At 38.9% G+C, this 23,269-nt stretch overlaps 2 protein-coding genes across 2 annotated transcripts in view; one reads left to right on the top strand and one right to left on the bottom strand.

The window, feature by feature from the left end:
- The window catches only part of nrxn3a (neurexin 3a), a 208,994-nt gene extending 194,424 nt beyond the window's left edge, over positions 1–14,570 (top strand). The window contains 5 exon segments of the mRNA XM_013914133.1: positions 725–812; positions 11,973–12,080; positions 12,083–12,225; positions 12,227–12,439; positions 12,441–14,570. Coding sequence (XP_013769587.1) covers positions 725–812; positions 11,973–12,080; positions 12,083–12,225; positions 12,227–12,439; positions 12,441–12,899 — 1,011 coding nt within the window. The 3' untranslated portion in view covers positions 12,900–14,570.
- A 5,440-nt stretch (positions 14,571–20,010) lies between these two features.
- The window catches only part of dio2 (iodothyronine deiodinase 2), an 8,574-nt gene continuing 5,315 nt past the window's right edge, over positions 20,011–23,269 (bottom strand). The window contains exon 2 of the mRNA XM_005746130.1: positions 20,011–22,617. Coding sequence (XP_005746187.2) covers positions 22,057–22,617 — 561 coding nt within the window. The 3' untranslated portion in view covers positions 20,011–22,056. The remainder of the gene's footprint in view (positions 22,618–23,269) is intronic.

The raw sequence follows: 23,269 nt of genomic DNA, 5'->3' as shown, positions 1-23,269 counted from the left end.
TGGTGTGTGTTATCTGGCTTCATGGACAGATAGAGCTGGGTGTCATCTGCATAGCAGTGTAAATGTATGCTATGTCTTCTAATGATGCTGCCTAAGGGAAGCATGTATAATGTAAACAGAATTGGTCCTAGCACTGAACCAGTTCCGAAGTTATATTACCCGGCAAGCAGGCAACAGAAGAAAGGTTCAAGTGTGGAACCACCAGCTGAGGTCATTCTGTGTATATGTCAGGTATATAACACCCAGAGCCTACAGAAAGTAAATAACATTTAGCAACTTTGCCTGACCTAATAGCAGAGGACTTTGCACCCAGTGTAGACTTAGCATAACTCCAAAGCATTCAATAGACGGGGCAGACCCTAAAGTCATCAAAAGTCCAAATAAATTTGGGAGACAGTAGATGTTTGGAGAAGTATGAAAGAGGGTATTTGCGTTCGACACCAAAGACCATCTTAATTAGAACGCCACCAACAAAATAGTGTAAATAACAGCTGAGCCATGGAAAAAACTATAACAAACTGAAAGCTCTGAAAAACGATGAACCTTGACTTAAGATCTTTTGCTCGTTGTTGTGCTCCTGTGATTGGCATTCACTTTCTAACTTGTCTTAAATATTCTTCTCCTCTCTTTATGCGCTACTTTGTGTCTTCTGGTGGCTCTTTGCTGTTTTGGTATATTTGCTATGGATATTGTGTCTCTGATGACCAACATTCTGGCCCTGAAGCACCAAGAGGACATTGGGTCATCTGCCGAGTGTTCGAGTGATGATGAAGATGAGGAGGAGTGTGAAACTAGCCGTACAGGTGGGCTAGGTTAGTTTGCATTTGCTTGCTTTCTATGTGCTGTCACTCATCTGCAATAGAGGATCGAGGTATCCTTAAAGCATCACGCCCCCATGGTCAGTCAAAGTGTATCTTAATAAATGGCCAAGGTGGTAACAGTAAGCTAAGCCCAATTCCTCAGCAATACTTAATGTAAGAAAACTGGGTATTCAAATGTATTTGTACATTCAGAATCTTAATTTAGCACAGTGCTAATTTATCAAGGTCATGAGCTACACTTGCACATGGGGTTATACAAAGTAGTCAACATGGTCACCAATGTACATTCAATTGTTGTCTGCTAAGGGGGAAAATGAGGGTTAGTCCATGTCATCACCAGTATGCCGAGTTTGTATGATGGTGAACCATGTTCTCTGTACTGATGCTGAACTTATAACATCATGTTTGAGTCCATTGCTTCTGCCATTCATTGCTCTGTTGATTTTAAGTTTCAAACAGTACATTTGAACAGTTTTTGGTTTTAGATTTTGTGTTCAGCTAAAGTGTTGTCTAGTTTACATCAATGTATTTTAATTTTGGTTTCTATTTGTGCTTTCCCAGATTTAGAGGCTTGCATTGGTACATGTGCTAGAGAACAGATATCATTGAATTTCTGTGTACAGGTTTTTCTTTTTTTGGGTTACACTTTTGCTTTTAGGTGTACTTGTTATTCTGTCTTTTTTGTACCTAAATATTTAAAATAAACGACTAAATAAATAAAATGTTGCGATAACTTAACACTCAAATTGAAAGAGTTTGGGAATTTCCATATTTCAGTTTTTGTAGTGGACAGTTAACAGATATATTTTTGCTATGGCACAAAAGCATAGACACGTATTTCTTAGGTTGATAAAAAGTTGAAAGTTGTTAGTTTTAATATGATCACAGGAACATCCACCAGGTCACTCAGGAGTTGGGGTAAGCTACATCTTAGCCACACACCAAAAAGTATTTTCAGAAATGGAAAAGACGTTGCTTTTCACGTAAAGTGTTTCTGTGATAAGATTTATTGTAACACTAAACCTGACTCTACCTTTAACACCCAAACAGGTCATCTGGTGGATGTAAATAGGTGGAGGTTCTGTATCTCATTAACAGCACAATCGTTGATGTGAAGGTTGATTTTCACCCAAATAGTAAATGTAATGCCACCAAAGTGGAGCTATGGGTGTGAACTGCATGTTAAAATATTCAAATTCCAAAACAGTCGAGATATCTATCAAATCACAAATGTTGGAGGCGATAGTGTGATAAAGAAACATTTACGCCGTTTCTTAAGTTCCCTTTAGGGAAATGGATATAGTGTGATTCCTAATCCGGAAAGATGATGTTCATCACAACATATGCCCTTACTGAAGGTCATTCCCAAATTTTTTCAGAGTATGTGAAATATTGTTGTTAAATGGGTTTAAAACGGTCAGGTCCAGGGTGAGATCCATGGGGATTTGTGAAGAAAGACAAAGACAGGGCCCCAGTCATCCAATCATATGTTTACACAGAAATTCACATCATTCTAACCCGGACATCACGTTGACGTTGACAGCTGCATGCTTTGATTTTACTTTTCTTTTGCTCCTTTTTCTAAGTCGATGCTTTTTTCTGGTTGTTTTGCATTTTTTAAAGTTTTGTTGCCAAGACTTCATTCCCGCCTTTTCGCCAGTTGTCTAAAAATGCATTTTTGTATTTTGGCCTCATCATGTGTGGCATGACGTTTTGGTGGGTGACAACTGTTTCCAGCTGTTAAAAAAAAAAGAAAAAAGAAAACACACACACATCACCTTATTATTTCAAAGCAGCTACAAAGGCAGAAAAAAGAAACTTTTCTTGCCATCAACGTTTTAATCCTGAACATACCGAGTTCCACACGAGACTGACGGCAGAACCGGTCTGCTGTCCTGCTTCGACTTCCTTTCTAAAGCTGCTTTACATTTGAACATGTTTTGGTGCTGATGGCAAAAAAGGACTTTTTGCCACAAATTCTGCTTTCTTCATTTTCTTTTCTTAAGCGATCATTGTTATCATGGTATGATAAACTCTAAAAATCATTGACTTCAGGAAGATCGTTTCTTGCATGTGTTTTGACTGATACCATGCGCCTGCAATTACACAAACTTGGTTGTTTTGTTTGCATTTCTGTTTACGTTGGAAGCCATTTTTTGTGGTTGCATCATCATCAATGGTCATCTTTCTCACTCAACGCGGTGTTTTTCTTCTTTTTCTTTCCTTTTCTTTTCTTCGTGTGGCTGTTGTCTGTCTGGTTTGTTTAGAGAATTTATCAAGTGATTCTGTTCTCTGTTGTAAATTTTCCGTTTTCCTTTTTTTCTTTCAGTTGATTTCATAAGATGGCAACTAAAAGGGCTTCTTAAATGGTTTTACTGCAAACTATTAAAAACCTTCAGTGTGCAAATAAGCAGGTTACATTTTTTCCATGAAAAAGGCCAACAACCAGTAACAAATATTGTGCTAATCCTTCATTTAAATCCTGTAAGATGCTAGCATCACTCACTGATGAGACTGCACTAGAGACAAACATAAACTTCTGACTCAACATGTCTAACTAGATCAAATCTGAGAAGCATTTTCAGTTAATTGTCCAGTTGTTCTTATGAAAAATGCCAAAAATGTTGCAACAATAATTGTTTTATCAAACAGGGTAGAGAAAAAATAACTTGGATCATATAATATTAGTTTGTGATTGCAGGGTTCGGCTAAAGATGCATTTACATTCTGTCATAGGGTTCCTTATTCTTCTCTAGTTTTTACTGAACTATACAGAATAAAATCTCTTTGACTCTTAAGTATTATTTAATAATATTAAATAAAATGTTAAATAGTGTTTTTGTACACACATTTAGGAAAGTTTGGCTCAAAAATAGGTTGTACTTTAAGACCGTACATCCCAGCAAGTCTCGATGAGTTTTACCTTTGGAGACAGTATTTATCAGTTCAAGCATTTCATTTTCTTCTGATGTTTTGATTATCTGGGGGATCTTGGCTGCATCAAACTTGCTTTTGGATATTTAGGCTCCTTCTTCTCTTTAATTTGATTATCACAAAGGTTTGTCAGTTATTACCAGGATGAAGTCGTCTTTGGCCTATGAACAGAAAAATATCTTTCCTTAGGGTAGTTGTTGCAGTATAATGTAGGATCTTTGGGAAATTCTCGTGGTCTTCAGATAACTGCTATTCTAGTGACTTTACTTTCTTATCCTGTGGCTCCACATAGGTTTTAGCAACCTATGCAATGGATTTCACCCATAATCAACCAGTGTGATAAAAATGAAAGTAACAGATAAAAGCTAAGCCATAAATTTAACAATAATAATGATAATTTCCTTTTTTTAAAGGGTTCATTTTAAAGTAAATTATTATATAAGGGAGGGGTTTAGAGACTATATGCTGGATGTGCACTCAAACACAAATCACACACAGAAAGGTGTTGACCATTTTCTGAAGCGTGACTGATGATAATATTTTTTTTTTGACTTCCTACAACCTCTGACATTGTTTATTTAGTTCAGGCTAATCAGAGATTTGCCATCTTATGGAATTCATGTCGAATTCAATTTTGACCTACATGGAAAAACATGTAGTTATAATACTGACTCATATATCAGATGACACTACAGGTTTAAAGCTGATATCCTTATTTTTTGTATCATCAAATGATAATCATTTCTATTTATGAGAATTGTAGAATAAGTTACATTTATATATGTTTAAATGCTGCAATTATTCAATGACAATAGAATGTTTCTGAACGTAAAACGATATGTAGAAGTGAAAGACATAAATGTCATCAGATGACATATTACACTATATCATTGTTTATTTTGTGCAAATTGAGCTAAAATGCAGAAGCAGCGTGTGAAAATGAAGTATTCCTTCAACAGAAGATGGGAACAAAGGTCTCGGCCCAGCGTAACGCCACAACTCCTCACTGAAAGGCTGTGCCAAGAGATTTATAATAATAACAATAATAATGGATTGCTTTTACAAAGCGCTTTTCAGGGCCCTCAAAGCGCTTCACAATTGCAGTATTTATTCACTCTCACATTCACACACTATTTATGTATAAACTAATGTTTAAAAACTTCAATGGGCCAGAATTCCTCCATCACAATATGAGAGACTGATAAAGCTGCACAGGAAGTTGTTACTGAAGGTGTATTGAATCACTGGGTGTACTTTTTTCACACACTGCTTCTGCACTTTGTCTTGATATATCAAACCTTAAAACGGAAACATATTGTACTTTCTGTTTCACTGTAGTTATATTGATACAGGACAACAAACATTCTGACACTACAAAGACTATATCCCAATTAAAACAAGTGGTTTCGTTCATTAAATAAATAAAGTTTTAAACCAAGATTGCAGTCATAAAACTGTAAATGTTACTATTCTCAATAGTAACATTTACAGTTTTATGCTTTATTAAGGTTTAAAGTAACAGTTTCTAGGATTTTTGTTTCAAGTCTTTAGAAGTAACACAACTGTAACTAAACCTTAAGCTCACTGATGAAACGATTGCTTTTATATTTGCGGCAGTACAATCTGTCTGTCAAAAGCAACACAACTAGAAAGAAGCAAATAAGTTACTGCTGACGCTAATGTAAACCAAAGAGTTCCTACTGCTGCGTCTTCATCTTGAAAACATTAAAGCGGGGAAACATGAGCTGACTTTTCATAGAAAAGAGAACACAGTTGACCTCCGCTAAGAACGAGCTCCTGGCCACAGGAAGGAGAATCTCCCTTTTAACAGGAAGAAACCTCCGGCAGAACCAGGCTCACAGAGGGGCGGGGCCATCTGCCCCAACTGATTTTGGGTGAGGGGAGGAAGACGGGAAAGAACACATCCTGTGGAAGAGAGACAGAGATTAATAATAACAAATGAATAAAGTCTTGTATAAACCCACAGTGAATAAGAAAGAGTGACTAACCCTAACAGTGAAGTGTCTGTCTCCTGGATCCAAACTGGAAGCTGGTTCCATAGAAGAGGGGCCTGAAACCTGAAGGCTCTGCCTCCCATTCTACTTTTAAATACTCTAGGAACAACAAGTCAACTTTCATTATGCTCTACAGTTTAAACTCACAGTGAGTGCAGCAAAACGTCGTGATGGAAGAAGACAAGTTATGCATAGTGTTTTGTTCATATATTGATTTATCATCCTCATCAGGTCTGGGTCACAGAGGCACCAGTCTAATCAGAGATTCCCAGACCTTACATTCTTGGCCCAAGCCAGCTGTCAGACATAATCTCACCACCCTATCGTCTCAATAGAAAATGAAACAGCTCAACAAGGAGTAGGAAGCATGCTAGTCAGATGCCTGGCCCACGTCAACCGGCTCTTGCTTTAATGGAAAGGAGCTGTGTTTGCTAGAATGACCACACCTTTCAACATGCTTCTCGCGCTTCTATAAAAGGCCAGATTCCCTTTGGAAGAAATCCTTTTCTGCCACATGTGCCCACAGTTGCATTCTTTCAGTCACAGCTGGTGGACATAGGTGCGAGTGTAACATGAATCTGTTCTAAATCAAAAACCGTGCAAAAGCCTGGCTCTCTCTGCACAGCTGTCTGCTACTGTGTCCACATAAGCACAGATGCTCTTTCTTCCCCCCCTCATGAAGCTAACCAAGACATATTTGAAGTCCTCCACTCGAGGCAGAATTCCTAAACTAGACTGAGGAATTCACCTGTTTTCTCACGAGAACATTTGGAGTGCTGACCCAGCATGGACCAAAGTTGTCCAGGTTGCTACTTTAAGATCCTTGTTTGATCTAATAAGATAGGTTTTGGCTTGGCAGCAATTTATCCCAAACTCCCCCTCTGGAGAACACCTTTGCAACACGCACAGTCTAATGGATATCAGCTTTATACTTGTCTTTTAAATTCTAATGAAATGCATTCCACATTTAATAAAACATTATTAATGTATGTTTTATGTTACTTGTTTCTGTTTCTCACACACTGCTGTTAGTTCAACGTGAGCTGTGTCCCAATTGCATACTCTATACAACTATTTTCTTTGGTGATTGGAGGGGTGGGGCTATTGGGATTGTTTAAAGTGACAAACTCGTCATGTGAGTTTGCGTCCTGGATACATTGGACGTTGAATGAACAGACATCGGGGAACTGCTAATGGCTTTCCAAAGTTGCAGCTTGGCTGTGTGCAACCTTGCAGCACACGTTTCTTTTCAGTGTAAACTCCTGTTTAAACTTCACTGGTTATGAGATTGGGACACAGCGTCTGTCTCCTGTTCTTCTAACATCGGTCAGTCCTACCTGCGCCCAGTTTGCTGTGTCGTTTCTTTTCTACTTTCCCTAAATGCAACTTACTTTAAGCATGCATCAACATCCTGCAGTACAACTAAAACGAAACCAAAGGAGAGTTCTAATAACAACCCATTTTCAGCCAGTACCATCTCTCTCCGATGTACACCCAGACTGCACGGCCGGTTCATGTTTAAAAACTAACATTACAAATAGATTTGTCATCAAGAAACACACGAGAGAGGAGCCCGTCGTCCAGTCGAGCACCTTTCTCAGCAGTGTCTGTTTTCTATTGTGTGCATCTGGTTGTAGTGTGTGCAAAATTTTAAATGGCTTCGTTCTTCCATCTTAACATTTTTCATTTGATAGTTTTTAACTGGTCATATTTTTGGTAGTTTATCCAATTGGTTTTGAATATGTTTTTGGCTTTACAAGTCTGTTTTCTATTCTTTTATGGTTTTTCTTTTTGAAATCAGATAATACATAAATTACTATTTTGTGAACAATTTCCATATAATTTAACTTTTTGGGCTTTGGAACTCCTTCACAGCGACTAGCTTGTGTGTTTTACTTTCAGCACTAAGCTCTCCTAAGTCACAATGAAAGCAACATTCAAAAGATGGCAAAAAAGTCCGACTTGTTTGAACCTGTTCAGAAACTCACAAATTAGTAGGTGAAGCAGTTCCACATCCACTTGTCACATTTCTTCCATTTTTCAGATTTTTTACAATCTTTTTACACAAAAAAGAGGGAAAAAAAAGAAAGAAAGAATATTTTGACTGTAATGAAACAAACAAACAAACAAACGAATGAATTGCATGGCTAAGAAGTTGCAGTTTAGGGTTTGTGAGACATGTCAGTGTTAGAGTTTTTCTGTTCTTTTCTGTAGATGGGCATGTATATTGCTCATTGTTTGTATATCCCCATCCCTTCCTTACAGCCCAAAGCTCTAATGCCGCCCGACCGCTTCGTACTGCCTTTACATGGACATGGCAACTGACTTACACTGTCACCCTCATCATCCTCATTTCCTATGTAATATGTTCGTAGGTCCCAATCCCTCTTCACCCTTTCCCTTGTCTTTAGAGATTTTACAATATAAAGTCATCCATCCATTCTAAAGAACATATGTCAAATTAAGCAAAAACTATAACATGAATAGATTTTAGGTGTCACTGAAGTCTCTTGCAATGAAAAAAAGATACACAGATTTTTTTGTACAAAACAACTTATTTACCAGGAAAAAACAAAAGATAAAAAACAGTATTATGGTGTTTATTTTTTATGTTATGTGGTGTGGTTGTATGTGTTGTTGCCTCCCTGTACCGTCACGTTTTAAGATAGAACACAATCTACAATGGATAAAAATGACCTTTAACAGTGGCTATCCAACAGTCTTACCCAACTTTTCCTTTGTAAATTCTTTTCCTCATGCCTAACTCACGTGGGCAATTTGTTGATGTAAGTTGACGATATCCAGTCTGTACGTTTTCTCCTTGCACTGATTTTCAAAGATGCAGTTTGTAAAATGTGAGGCTTTTCCCAATGTTTCATTTTAGGTGTGTCAGACTACTGGCAAGGTGACATTTTACATTAATATACTCGGAATTAGCTGCTTTCTTCCATCCGTATTAGTAGCTTACTGGCTCTTTCAAATTTCCCACGTGTGGCATTAATAAAGGTTATCCTATCTTAGTCATTTTAAAGAGTTTATTCGTTTCTTATTCTGCATTACAGTATCGATCAGCTGTTATGCCGGCACTTGCTCTCAGAGACCTTTCGATATATATCCTTTAGGGATATCAGTAAATTAAGCTATGACAACAGTATCATACAGGTGTGAATAGTGTCTGTTCCAGAAAGCCATATTGGATTGTTATTTTGATGCCCCGTAAAAGCCACTTATACTTGTTAACATGCAACACACACAGTTAGACTGACATAACATGACGTGACATGAAAGACTGCCTTTCATTAACAGTTTAGGCTCACACCAGTTTGTTTGATGAAGTAAAACCCTTCAGATATCTTAAACAAAAAGTAACAAGCCTGTTTTGAAAATGTGGAAAGTGTTCAGAAATGTTTCAGAGGAATAAATACTCAAGTACAGTAACAAAATGGTATACTTTATTACTTCTCACGTCTGGATAGAGTCAAAGCATTAGGTTCACATTAGTGTAAATTTCCCTTTTTGGTTAATATCCTCGCGGTTGTAGAATACTTTCATGCAGAATAAGCGTTAATACATTTAAAATGACTCTTAAAATGCAGGTATTGTACTACTACTCATCCAAAGAAATAACTGATTAGTGGTGAATATGTGTATGTAATATATATACAGTAGTAACACTTTTTAGAAGCTAATGATCTTAAGGACAGGTTTTGGTTTTAAAATCTTGCAAACTGCATCTCTTAACCCTGGATATGTTTTATAGAAATGATCATCTTAAATTTTGTGCTTGTGGATGTTGTGTTTGTGATTATTTGTGAGTTGCATACTTGCTGCTTTTAGTTGACATCTAATTTGGTATGTGCATCAACAACTGTATACAGGTGCTCTACTGCATGGAGACTTTTTATGTCAGTGTAACAGTCGCATTTTCGATGTTTACTCCGACTGTTGCCAGCTTGAGATTACAGACTATGATAAGTACATCAAACTCTTTTATACAAAGTGTAAAATATTATCAGTCCTATTTTTGTACAAATTCAATTCTGCAAATGTTGGGATGCTGTATGAAATGTAACTACAAACAGAATGCAATGATTTGCAACAACAACAATGAAAAACAAACAAACAAACAGTTTAAACTGGCATTTTCCTTCTTCTTTCTAATACTAACACCTCAGGTTAGTTTAAATACCTCAGGTCTGCTCACTGATCCTCACCCCACTTTGTAGCTGAGCTTCATCAGCTCGTTCTTGAAAATTGGTACACCATTTCAAAACGTGCAAGGTGTGTGGTCACTGACTTGTTGAAATAAGCAAGACTTCCTGTAATAAATATTGCCTGGTTGATGCCATACCTTGTAAACATGTTTACAGTGCGAGTAACCAATGCCAATGCCTGCACAATCACAAATGCTGGCTTTTAGCTGTGCTTGATAACAAGCTAGATGGCCTCTCTCTCCAAAAACAACTGTTAAGCAGTCAGGCCAGAGCACAGTTTTCCACTTTGCATTTATTTCAAATGAGTGTGGGCCCAAGACAGTCATTTACATACACAGTCATATGTTACTTGATAACCTGATTAGGTGTTTTTGTTTCGTTTTTTGTTGTTGTTCAACAACTTTTCCAATCTTGAAGTGCATGAAATTCAAAGTGAATATTTTAATATACTATAAATAATTTGCAAATCATTGTACTGTGTTTTTATTTAGATTTTTCAGCCTTTCCCAATGTTTTCAGGAGGAAATATAGTGGCATCATCTGTTTTATCAAAATTATTTTTATTGCATGTGCGATAAAATGATTTTGGCTTGATATATCAGTTTACCTTACTTTCTTTAGGAAAAAAACTGTATCTTATAAAACGACTCAACTAAATATGATTTAAGTAATTTGCATTTAGCACAATTTAGCATGACAAAATGTAATGGATTACATCTGAGGACCGGAGAGTTTGTTAAATGTGGTTAGTAAGTAGGGATGGGTATCGTTTAGGTTTTATCCGATACCGGTGCTTAAACGGTGCTCGAATCGGTGCTTAAACAATGGAAAAAACACAAACTTTGTCCAAAACCCTCTCATGTTTAGCTGTTTCCTACTTTTTCTTTGGTCATTTTAGCCTTTTTGGCCAGGGTGAAGGGAGCATCTGCCATCAAACAAGAGGACAGCCGCATGTAACTATGACGGTGTTTGCTAGTTCACCTTACATGCATTAATGTAATAACGTGGTTAGCCTACTCAACGTAAATTACACACCAACAACATTAAGCTACTCACGCAGAGAAGAACGGCTGCTGCTGCATCATCATCAGTCATCATTTCTGCTACACTGGCAGGGCTAGGGGCCAGGACTCTCCTCTTCGGATTCTTGGGAGATGTTGCTAACTCCGGGTCCGATAACAGGCACCACACCCGCACTCAAGCTATCAAATACGGCGCATTTCTCGGCTTTTAACAAAACGCTATACATCGCCAGGTGTTTCATCAGATTCGAGGTGTTACCTCCTTTGCACAGTATCACCTTAAAGCACTTGTTGCAGGGTGCTGAGTCTGCATCGTTTGCTGTGAAGTACAGCCAGACTTTGACCGCTTCGCCTTGGGCATTTTTAATCTGTAGCTCTGCTCTAAAAGAACGTACATACCTGGGCCTGCCTACTACGCTTGCAAAGGTAAAATGATTGGCTAGAATCTAAAGTGTATGACGTCTCAGGGAAAAAAAAGCACCGAAATAAAGCATCGAAATAAAGCACCGAAATAAAGCATCGAAATGTGCGCTGGTTTTTGGTCTGGTTACTACCGTTTATGTCAGAACCGGTGCCATCATGGCACCGGATACCGGTACCCATCCCTATTAGTAAGTGGATCATTTCTCTCCATTGACAGAAATCACCCTTAGGACACATTATTAACGGTATCTTCTATGTATATGCGTCAAACAGCACCTACCTGCTCTTGTTGCAGAAATAACTTGTTCTTCAGTTTGTTAAATAAAGATAGATAAGTCATGCATTTTTACTTCCTTTGGAACTTAGAGCAGGATTCAAAGATAAATGTGCATCACTTTTGACTGATTTATTAGAAACCGATATGCCAAGTCATGATCATTGATTTGAGATGAGGTGTTGTGAGTCCAGGTGTGTCAAATGCATTGCACTGTCTTAATAAAACGTTGCCCTCTAACGTGTCTACATGTGTGTCTCTAACCCCAGGAGATGAGTTAGTCGTCAAAATACTTGAGGATCCATTAGTGCACCCCTCTGTAGCTCCTTGTACACCCTTCATTCCCACTCCCTCAACCCACCACCCACTCCTCACCATTTTGAGACCACCAAAGAGTCCCTGTCCAAGGCCACTGAGGCGGGGCTACCTTGCTTGTCGGACCGAGGCAGCGATGATTGTGATGATGATGGCTTGGTGATATCGGGGTATGGCTCTGGGAAAGCGTTCAAGTCTAAGCTGCCACCCTACTGATGATGAAGATTTTTACTCAACCTTCTTCTTGGTAACAGATAAGACCTTGTCCACGTCAGGCTTTCAAGGTGACTACAAAGCAAATGCAACCAAGACTTTTATACGTAACAAACCTTCCATCTCCAGACGCAGTAGGACTACCACTATCGCCATAGCACGAACCGCCGACCAGAGCCGCACCACCACCACCTCTGCCTCCACCGCAACCCTCCAAACAGCCAGCTGGCAAAACGAATAACCGCGAGCTAAAACCCCGGCCCGACCTAGCGTTGCTTCCATTGCCCACATCCTTTGAGGTAGACAGCACCAAGCTGAGGGGCCCATTAATAACCTCCCCAATGTTCCGTAATATACCCACAGCACTTCCCACAGAGCCAGGCGTCAGGCGAGTTCCAGGGCCCTCGGAAGTGGTCCGCGAATCTAGCAGCACCACCGGGATGGTCATCGGAATAGTGGCGGCCGCTGCCCTGTGCATCCTCATCCTTCTATATGCCATGTATAAGTACAGGAACAGGGATGAAGGCTCCTACCAGGTGGACGAGAGCAGGAACTACATAACCAACTCGGCTGTGCAGAGCAATGGCGCTGTCATGAAGGACAAACAGCAAAGCTTGAAAGGCAGCAACAAGAGACAGAAAAACAAGGATAAGGAGTATTATGTGTGACTGTGAGACTTTCGTGTACACGAGAGAGCGAAGAAAGAGAGCACTAAGAGAACTTTTACTTATCAGTTTCCTCGTGAGGAGCTATGACAAATGATGGTATAATATGGAACTTGAAAATTCTTATACTGTGCTGAGTAGTTGAACTGATGATATGTACTGTAACATAAAGCACACTTACTATTAAGCAAAAGCTTAATGACAAGGTTAAATAGCAACTTTAGAGACCTTACTCTTCTATCTGGTCAGAGACATTATTGGTAGAGAAATACTTCACAGCATCATTCTCCTAAGTGACTTTTAGAGCTACGTGATCCTTGGCATTAAACAATTTTTTGTGAAATTGTTAATTACAAAAGGCTCATAAAATTACACATTTTCAGCATGTAAACAACATAGTGCTTAACAAGAGGGGGTCAGGCACACAATGGTTGTAAAAATAAAGGACTCTTGTATCAAAATATTACCAATTTTTATGGTTTATAAATAAGTGCTGTGTCTTAACTATTTTTGCTCCAGGCTAATGAGAAACCAACAAAAGAACAGCAAGAAAAGAAAATGATTTCTGTGTATAAACTAACGGAGAGGGCATACCTCAGAACACAATTATTCTCATTGTCTGGCTGACACAGTGAAGCTTTGTGGAGAGAGCTTGCCAGTTCTCTCGGTAAGAAACACGTGATTGTAAAATGCATGCCATCCTGATTCATATGGTATAGCACAAGTCCAGTATGCAGTGTTCGACTTGGACCACGTTCTCTTTAATGCACAAGCCAAAACGTCATCATTAGATTGGGACTTGCCCTGAGCCCCTGAAAACTGCTGAAAAATCTGCAAAAGAAAAAGGTCTAATATCGACGCATAGCTAGTGGTGGTCTTCTCTCTTTGCAAAATTGTGTGTTGGTTCATTGCGTATCATTCTCTTTTTTATGGAGGTGTCAGGAAGAAGACAAATGCAGTACTACAACACTGTTAACAAATGTGTATACAGAAATAAATCTAATGTTGAAAGTGTGAATTCTATCTGCTATTGCAGTCAACTGTGTCAAAAAAGAAGAAATTTGTTTACATATTTTATTACATGCTATCTGTTGTACTTTGTAGGTAGTAAATTGTACATATACCATGACAGTTGTAATTTTTAGTACCACTATTGTACAGACTAAACACATGGTTTATCAACAGATTTCATGAGAAATTTATTAACTGTTATTAATTTACATGGAGAAAGACTCTAACGAGAATGTGAAGAATCATATTGCTATTCATAAAGAATAAAATGTATTGTTAGCCTAGAAATCTAAAAAGAGATGTTTCTAAAGTTGCATGAATATTTAATTACTGTCCGACAAATACAACGTGCCCTTTCTTCTGTACCATGACTTTCTTGTTCTGGGTGACAGTACTGATTTGTTTAGTTTCATTTTAAGTTTTTTGGAGAGAACAACATCAGATTTATGACAAGGAGACAACAAAAGAATGGGCCTTCAAAGTTTGGAAAGACAAATTCTGTGGGACCATAAATCATTGCTTGATTGTCCTTTTATGTTTCCATTACCTGTCATTGTCATTAAGTCACCAGGTGCAGTCTTTTTCTTAGAAATCACATTTTTGTCACAATTGTTACTTTTCATAACCTTTTTCCATCAGTTTGATAACAAATAAAACTTTTTTTCTTCAGACGTTATACTGTACTCGTTGGGTAAATATGGTTAGTCTTCACTGTCGTTAGTCTTCACTAAAATACTGTACCGTTTTGACATTTACCACAAATCTCATCACAGAAGCAGGCATACTATTTCTTAGAGGAAAACAGTTTAAAAACTATAAAAACTTTTAGCTTTTCTCCTCAAATGAAAGCTGAAGGCTCTGCCTCTACTTTCAAATGTCTTACGAACCACAAGTAAACTGTTCTGTGGGGCTAATACAGCACTATTCCTCTTAGACAAGGCCTTGTATGGGTGATGTACACGCTCTCCTTCTAGTCCCTGTCAGGACTCTTGCTGCAGCGTTTTGGATTAGCTGAAGGCTTTTCAGGGAGTTTTCAGGACTTCCTGATAATAATGAAAGAAATAATAGTTTTTTAGCGTCACTCTGAGACAGGATATTTCTAATTTTAGAGATGTTGCACAAATGGAAGAAAGCAGTCTTACATATTTGTTTAATATGTGCGTTGAAGGACATGTCCTGGTCAAAAATGACTCCAAGGTTCCTCACAGCGTTACTGGAGGCCAAGGTAATGCCATCCAGAGTAAGAATCTGGTTAGAGACCATATTTCTAGGCTTTTCAGGGCCGAGTACAATAACCTCAGTTTGATCTGAATTAAGAAGCAGAAAGTTAGCGGCCATCCAGGTCTTTATGTCTTTAAGACATTCCTGCAGTTTAACTCATTGGTGTGTGTTATCTGGCTTCATGGACAGATAGAGCTGGGTGTCATCTGCATAGCAGTGTAAATGTATGCTATGTCTTCTAATGATGCTGCCTAAGGGAAGCATGTATAATGTAAACAGAATTGGTCCTAGCACTGAACCCTGTGGAACTCCATAATTAACCTCAGTGTGTGAAGAGGACTCTCCATTTACATGTACAAATTGGAGTCTATTAGATAGATATGATACAAACCACTGCAGCACAGTACCTGTAATACCTACAGCATGTTCTAATCGCTCTAATAGGATATTATGGTCGACAGTATCGAATGCTGCACTGAGGTCTAGCAGGACAAGCACAGAGATGAGTCCACTGTCAATAAGCATTTAACATTCTTCTGACGAATAGGAAATTAGAACTGAGACTGAGGTTGTGAAAGTGCCTGGCAAAATAAAGAGACAACGCCTTTTGAGCATTCTATGTGAATCATCATCTATGTTGTATATTTGTTTTGGTTTTTTGTTTGTTTCATTTCTTTGACACTGAAATTGTCATGACAACAATGCTGAAAGCAGTTACTGGCATTGAAAAACTTTTTTATTCATGTCATTTTTGTCTGTAATTTTCTTTTTTTGAGAAGGAATCTATCTTTAATTTTTCTATTAGCTAAAATTAACACCTTCTGGTTACCTCTAAAAAACCCACAGTTTAACTGATCATTAGTGATGACACTAAACCTTTAACTGTATGCTTACCAAATCATTTTTGCAGTTGTCCTCTGAAAAACTTATAATTATCAGTACAGGCCCCAGGAGACCGTGAGACAGGTACACAGTACAATATCCACATGTTGTAGACATATGAGCCTTTGGAAAATTACAACCCAGTAAGTCTCAAGGCGGGCCCGCTAAAGGTGATCAGCCCTCGATGTGCTGACAGATACTCAACTGTGGCTTTAGGTCGAATCATATTCAACTCACAGAAAACTCCATATTTATTATTTCATGGTGTCTTCAGTGTTGCAGGTTAATCACTGTTTTGAGGGTGAAACTTCTTGGAGATATCGTTGGAGAATAGGTCGCTTGTTTTTAACATTTTACCTGTTTAACCTTAATATTGGGTACGCAGTGCAGCATGGGGGCAAGACCCGTCACATTTATTAAGTCCTAACAACTTCTTTGTGAGATTAAGCAGAGTTTTGTGTTCACGCTGTGATCAGTTTTCTGTTACTCCCGTCTCACTGCTCTTTGTGGATTCAAGCAAGTGAATTGAACAAGATGTAACCACATGTTACATGAGTTTATGACTGATTTCCGAGAGCATAAAGGTACGACCAGAGGTAACATTTGGATCATCTTGGTCTTTACCTTAAGTATAAATTGATTTCTGTTATCCGTGATGTAACTTAATATTGACCATGAACGCCACAGCCTGCTCCTGCTCCAGTCCCATCACAGTACATCACTGTGCATTTCACCACAGTAATGCAAACTAACCACTTTAGCTTGCAGTAAATGTCCTGTCCTGTCTTTCTTCATCTCTCACTGTTGCACTTTTTTTCCGAGCAGCATTAAACATTGGCTAACAGATACTTTTTGTGCCAAATTGGCTGCATTTGTTGAGATGTTTGAAAAGTTACATTTGAAATTACCTGACGCTCTAAAAAATGTTACTCTGCTTATGTTTGCTCTTATTTTGTAGTACTAGCTAAATGCTGAAATACTCCGACTTCAAATTTATTTATATCTGCACCTCAGGGGGAAGAACAAAGGGTGCATTGGACGTGTAAGCTAGCTGTGGGATGTCATTACTTTCTTATTTACAGAGGATGTATCTCAGTGCTATCACTGGAAGGGCTGCTAAGCTACAGCACATGAAAAATTAATTCAATAGTAGTATGCATTCACCTGCCTATCAGATTTAATTGCTCATTACCTGAATGTGTTGGAAGGCTGTTCCAGATTGTGCCGGTCCACTTTAACCTCTGCTTTTATGGAAATACAACATGCTAACAGTCATATTTTTAAGAAATGCATTCTTCATTATAAGAGAAAGCTAAGGTATTTCTAAATCATTGCTATACTTGAGGCCTTCATCAGCTTCCGTTACTATAAATGAAGAGTCTGAGGTTGAGGTCCAGGGAGGGTACTTGAGAGGGAGAGGACTGTCAGTGCTCACTCTCTACTGCTTATCCAAAGCGTAGTATCTACTGGAGTGAGGTGGATAGCTGCAAGAACAACAAGGACTGGGTCTAGCAGTGAACAGAACTGCCATGGGACAAGGCAGGTAAGTTCTATAGTCAACCAGAGACCAGATGAAAACCAAGCAGAACATATGAAGGCAAACATCAAACAAGAGGAGCCAATTTACCACCATGCTGGAGGAAACAATCCACGGAGAATCACTGCCAGAGCCAGTCCTTAAGACTTGATCGAGCTACAAAGAGTTGGTACAACAAACGTTATCTATCCTCTTTGGCTGAACCAGGACATCATTTTTCAACCAAAAATCGCTTCTGATAAAAACTTGGTGGATTTGATGGATTGTACAAAACCACAGTCGGTCGAGATGCTTCTAACGTGCCTGTCAAAGATGGCTTTGTGTCGTGTTCAATAGAATACCAATAGAAATAGCTGCCACAACGACCCAATGAGGAGCAGGTGAGTTAATCAGCTGATTTTTGACAGGTGGGTAACTAATAAGGATGTGGGAACGTTTGTAAACAAACACGTGTGCAACAACACAGACATGAGGGAGAAAAAGCAAGAAAACAAGAGAAGACCCGGGACCATGAAAGCCTGAATCTTAATCTAAAACTATGAGTCGTATACAACCACATTCTTTTAGCAGTGTGCCCATAAATGTGTCCAATATATAAACACAATATGTCCTGTATATAATCAGTATATATTCATTATATGTAAGCTTCGTCAGAATATTTGGGTCACTATAGATACAATGAAATGAGAAAAGAAAATAAGGAGATGCTACTAAATAATACTGAATAGGTGAAGCTGAACAAACAGGATCATTAATATTTGATTCAACCAGGATGTGCTTTAATAGATGTGAGTGTACACACAGAAGCTCACTGTAAGCAGTTAGTCTTGACTGCAGCTTTTGTCACACGCTGTTCCAACAGCTGTTACAAACTGTTCCAACTTCTGCAATCTGGTAGAAGGTTCCGCATCTTCCGGGCAAGGACAGAGAGACTCAAGAGGAGCTTCTATCCCCAAGCCATCCATGCCCTAAACACACACACCCGCCCTCTCACATCATCTATAACTGACTGAGACAGGACTCTTCCAGACACTAAACCAAGGCACAATGTACATTTCAATTCCTTTAATTTTAAATATGTTTATATTGTCTATCCTGTAAAATAGTCAGATGTCTATTCATATTAACGTACAGAATTCACCTGCTTGCTGCTACTGCTGCACATTCACCCAGTGTGTATACTATATGTATGTATATATATAATGTTCTTCCTCTACACACCCCCAATTTTTTTGCACATGTCGAGGAGCGTGTCAGGCTACATTTCACTGTGTGTTATACTTGTATAACTATGCATGTGACAAATAAAGAACCTTGACCTTGACGCCTAGAGCCCGGTCTTTGAAGTCTTTGACATTTATCCAAACATGCTAACAACATTCTTAAAAGGCCCAAACAATGTGTGCTTGTCAGGTTTGTACGTTCACCACACAAGCTTTAAGTGAATCAAGAGCAGAAACAACCAAACTCCTAATTCTTGACACCCGGCTGTGCTCATCTATAGGTGTAAAACATCCTTTATAAGAAATAAACTTCTGTCAGATGGTGAAATGACAAAGATTAAGAAAATGTTCTTATCAAACAAAAATAAAACAACCAGGTTTGTACATGACCCCACTTGACCTCATGGTGTCAGTGTTGTACCTGACCTACAAAACCAGAACTGCAGTATGTGGTGGAGCAGCTGTTAATAACAGCTGTTATATGAAAGCATTTCTTATAATTATTACTTTAGGCTGCTGACGACAGCTGTACAAATGAAGCTGTACTTTTGATGTTGAGAGGGACTCATTATCATCAGAAGAGAATATTAGAGGTTGATTTGCACACGTGGATCAATGACTTCTCAAGATTGTGCTTTAGTAGATCAGGTGAGTGTCCGCAAGATTTCACCTCATTTTGCAAACCTGCTGCATGTTACCAACATATCACACATCTACTTTTTAGTTTTAGTTAATAAGTTTGCCAAGATTCCTCAATAAATTAGGAAATAGAAGTTTGAAAAAAATCCCCTCTGTCTAACAACTTTCTTGGTGTTTGGACTTTTTAAATGGCTCCTGCAGTTATTTATCTGCATGGCCAGCTTCACAGTACGAGTTCATAATTCATATTTATTTTTGGAGAGTAAAAAAAAGTCCTTTTATTTACTGAAAGTAAATAAAACATTATAAAATGTCCTTTCTGGATTTCTGGAAAAGGAGAATTTCGATCCACCCCTGGGACAGACTGGCGACCCGTCCAGGGTGTAGCCTGCCTGGGACATGCTCCCCACCCCCCGACCCTGACGAGGATAAGAGGAAAGTGATGGATGCATCTTCGATCCCTGGATGTAAACTACTCTATTTTTTGAAGTTTTGCAGTAAACACATTATACTGTTTATTTGAAATGCTGAAGCAAAGGACTTTTTTGTGCACTGGGTGCAGAGACAACATATAAAAGAATTCCACACAAACACATTCATGTTTATTTTCCACTTATTTTTCCTTCGACATATAAAAATATACATTACGCTTCAAATAATGGCAAAGTACAGTAAAGAGAATGGAAAATAGAGCTATTGGTATCAGTCATTGAGACATTAGCAAAGTGACAATGAAAACAGATGCTTTGGATCTGCGTCACGTTGACCAGGTGCTGCTCTCTATCCAACCAGAGACTGAGCTGTGGACTCTTTCGTCAAAGGTTTTCATTTGCACACCTTTGTCACTGTGACCAGAACAAAGCATCTGTTCATTTGAAAAGAATCACCCGAACAGCTACTGAACTTCCACTGTTCATATTTTGAGAAATATGAATTTAAATCTGAGATTACATCTACATTTAGCTGTTAAATATGCATTTACAAATGAAATCTTCATGAAATGAATTCTTCACAAGACATGAGAGAGAGAGCTGTATGCAGGAGAGATCTGACTCTAAAACAAAACATTTGTGCTAATGTGAAGAAATTGTATTTTATCAATGAATATTTGAAAAGATATTAATTAAAAAACAAAAACAGAGCTCTTCTGTTAGTTAGGGGGTGTACTTTTGACCGAAGGTGCAGATCACTTGATAGTTCATGAACAAAGCTTAGGTGACTGATTTGTTTATAGGCACACACAGCTAAAGGCTCCCAGTGCATCTCCCCTGTTGTCAGAGTAATAGCTGGATAACAGTCATTTTATCCACGTTTGTAATGTGCTCAAAGTCTGATGCATTTCCATTAATACTGCCAGTTATTTATTTAACTTCAAATGAAATGCTCAACCAAAAGTTGATCACCCTTTTAAGCCTTTTCTCAGAGTGTTTAAAGGAAGTGACATAGATGCAACAGCAGGTCTATTAACATCCACAGAGTCACCAATGACAAGTATGGGGCTAGGGTTAGGTTTACTAGTACCGCTTTATTGAACTGTTCATCTTTATTACATATCTAAATGGATATCTTATAACAAAGAGCCAAAAGCAAAGACTTGGTTTGAAAGGTAATGACTTCCAGTTACATGTGAAATTGTGAATGTTGAGCATGTAGCTAGATGCAACCTAACCTTAACCCAAAGCAGTTTACTCGTGGCATAAGAGTTTAACCAAACCATCACTTTACAAGACTTGGCCAAACCATCGAACATTCAGTACACAACATTCGGAAAGATACACGCTTCACTTACTGACAATAAATTTTGCACTTGGTAATACCCATCATCCCCCTGAGCGTCTGCCTAGAGTTTTCCATGCAGTCCAGCCCACGGAACCTCCTGGAAAAAGATCTGGTCATAAAGTCAACAAAAGTGCTTCTTCCTTTGCAAACCATGCAAATCAACTTTAAATGTGATTTTTACAAGGCTCACTTCAGTCTGTGTCTACATGCAAAGTACATGTGCAGTCGTGATCCGATGCTTTGAACAATAATCTGTGTATGTACTTATTCACTGTGCCTACACGTCATATTTTGGATTGCGTTCAGTGCTCATTATCAAATTAGATTTACTAGATTTAATGTGGCTGTTATCTCAAGGTTTTCAAAGCAGTTGACTCACAGTCTTCTAGAGATTCAGTCTCAATAACACATTCATCAGGTGAGATGTAATAACATTTTTACCAAACTAAGAAATACTGAAACTCAGCATCTTTCCTCTCTGTGTGTAGCTGGAATAACATCATCCCAGCTACTGCTGTTGTTGTTTCACTGCTCTTGTCAGCTGTCTGGGGACGGGAGGGTCACATGTCTGATCTGCTGACAGTAAGTAATTCGGACAAAATCTGAAATAAATACGCACGTTTATGCACAATATTTGTATGGAAAAGACTTGACTTTAGTTCAGGAGGTAAGGCTTGAGGTGAGGAGGGTGAGGTTGACTTGATTAAGATGCTGGTTGAGTTGTCTCTTGCCTTTGCCCTTTCCCCCCCTTTTTTGGTAAAAGGGACCCTTCGTTACAGCTTTATGGTAAAGAATACCATCACAACACATTCTTACAAAACCAAATAATCTCTGTTTTCAAAATTTTAAAAAGGCACTTTTAATCCTCCTACCGTCTACCATAACTCTGTTCCAGCCACTGGCGCACATCCTTCAGATTGTAAAAAAATGGCCCTTTGCCCCCCAGGTAAGCAATCTTTTTTTGTTGCACTATACACACCCGTTCGTTGGACACACCGTAAGCCACATTAGCATTATTGTCCATGCAGTCAGCAACTAGTTGACACTGTGGCGGCAAAGAAAAGTGCTCAGTGAGTTGACGTGCCGCTCCCATCCTTTCCTCCAGGTTCTGGTGTTTCCGGAAACTGAAGGAGCAAGAACCCATGGGAGGGGCCACCCAGCCATCAGATGGATGAGCCTCATCAATGTACACTAACAGGAAATCAGCCACATCGCTGAAGTCTTCCACTAACTGCCGGAAAGCCGGCAGGTGGCTGATGAAGGGGGGTCAGGTGGCTGAGCCAAAGTTGACCACCAGGGGGCGATCTGATGACTCAAAATCCAGAAGTCTGCACTCACCCCCATTTTGGATTCTGATGGTGCTGCTCCACAGAGGGCCATCAGGCACCTTCACCACTTTGGAATTGGGTGCCTCACAGCCAAGTTTCACCTAAAGAGGTAAAATAGAGACGAACACTTAATGTAGACTGTGTGCACATGAAGAAGAAGGAGAACTGGGATTTGCATTTCTGCTTTTTTCGGCATATTGGGCCTGGTGTAGTTTAACTGTTGCTATTGCAAAGCATCTGGCATTGTGCTGGAATTTCAGTATGGGGTTGATTTAGATTTGACAGTATGTTATAATTATGTCTACAACACACACACACACACACACACACACACACACACACACACACACATATATATATATACATATATATATCTGCCTATGATTAGGCATTTCTGCATTGGTATTGAAAATAGGAGGCTGTGATTTAAAAGAAGTCAAAGAGTCGACTTTGCACCCACTGGCCTGTAAGAAAGAAAATTACAGAAGTAATTTTGAGTAAATACAACTAAATAAGCTAATATACACAAACAAAGAAAAATGCGGAGTGCCCGGTACGAGTTCCCGGCCCAAGTGGAGGAGTTTAAGTATCTCGGGGTCTTGTTCGCGAGTGATGGGAGAAGGGAGCCAGAGATCGACAGACGGATTGGTGCAGCGGCTGCAGTAATGCGGACGCTGCACCTCTGCTGTGGTGAAGAGAGAGCTGAGTGTAAAAGCGAAGCTCTCAATTTACCGGTCGATCTACGTCCCTACC

This window comes from Pundamilia nyererei, unplaced genomic scaffold (genome assembly GCF_000239375.1).
Source record: "Pundamilia nyererei isolate P.nyererei 1_Seehausen unplaced genomic scaffold, PunNye1.0 scaffold00173, whole genome shotgun sequence".
NCBI classification, from domain to species: domain Eukaryota; kingdom Metazoa; phylum Chordata; class Actinopteri; order Cichliformes; family Cichlidae; genus Pundamilia; species Pundamilia nyererei.
Note: the sequence above shows the minus strand (reverse complement) of the source record. Positions and strands in the feature narration are given on the sequence as shown.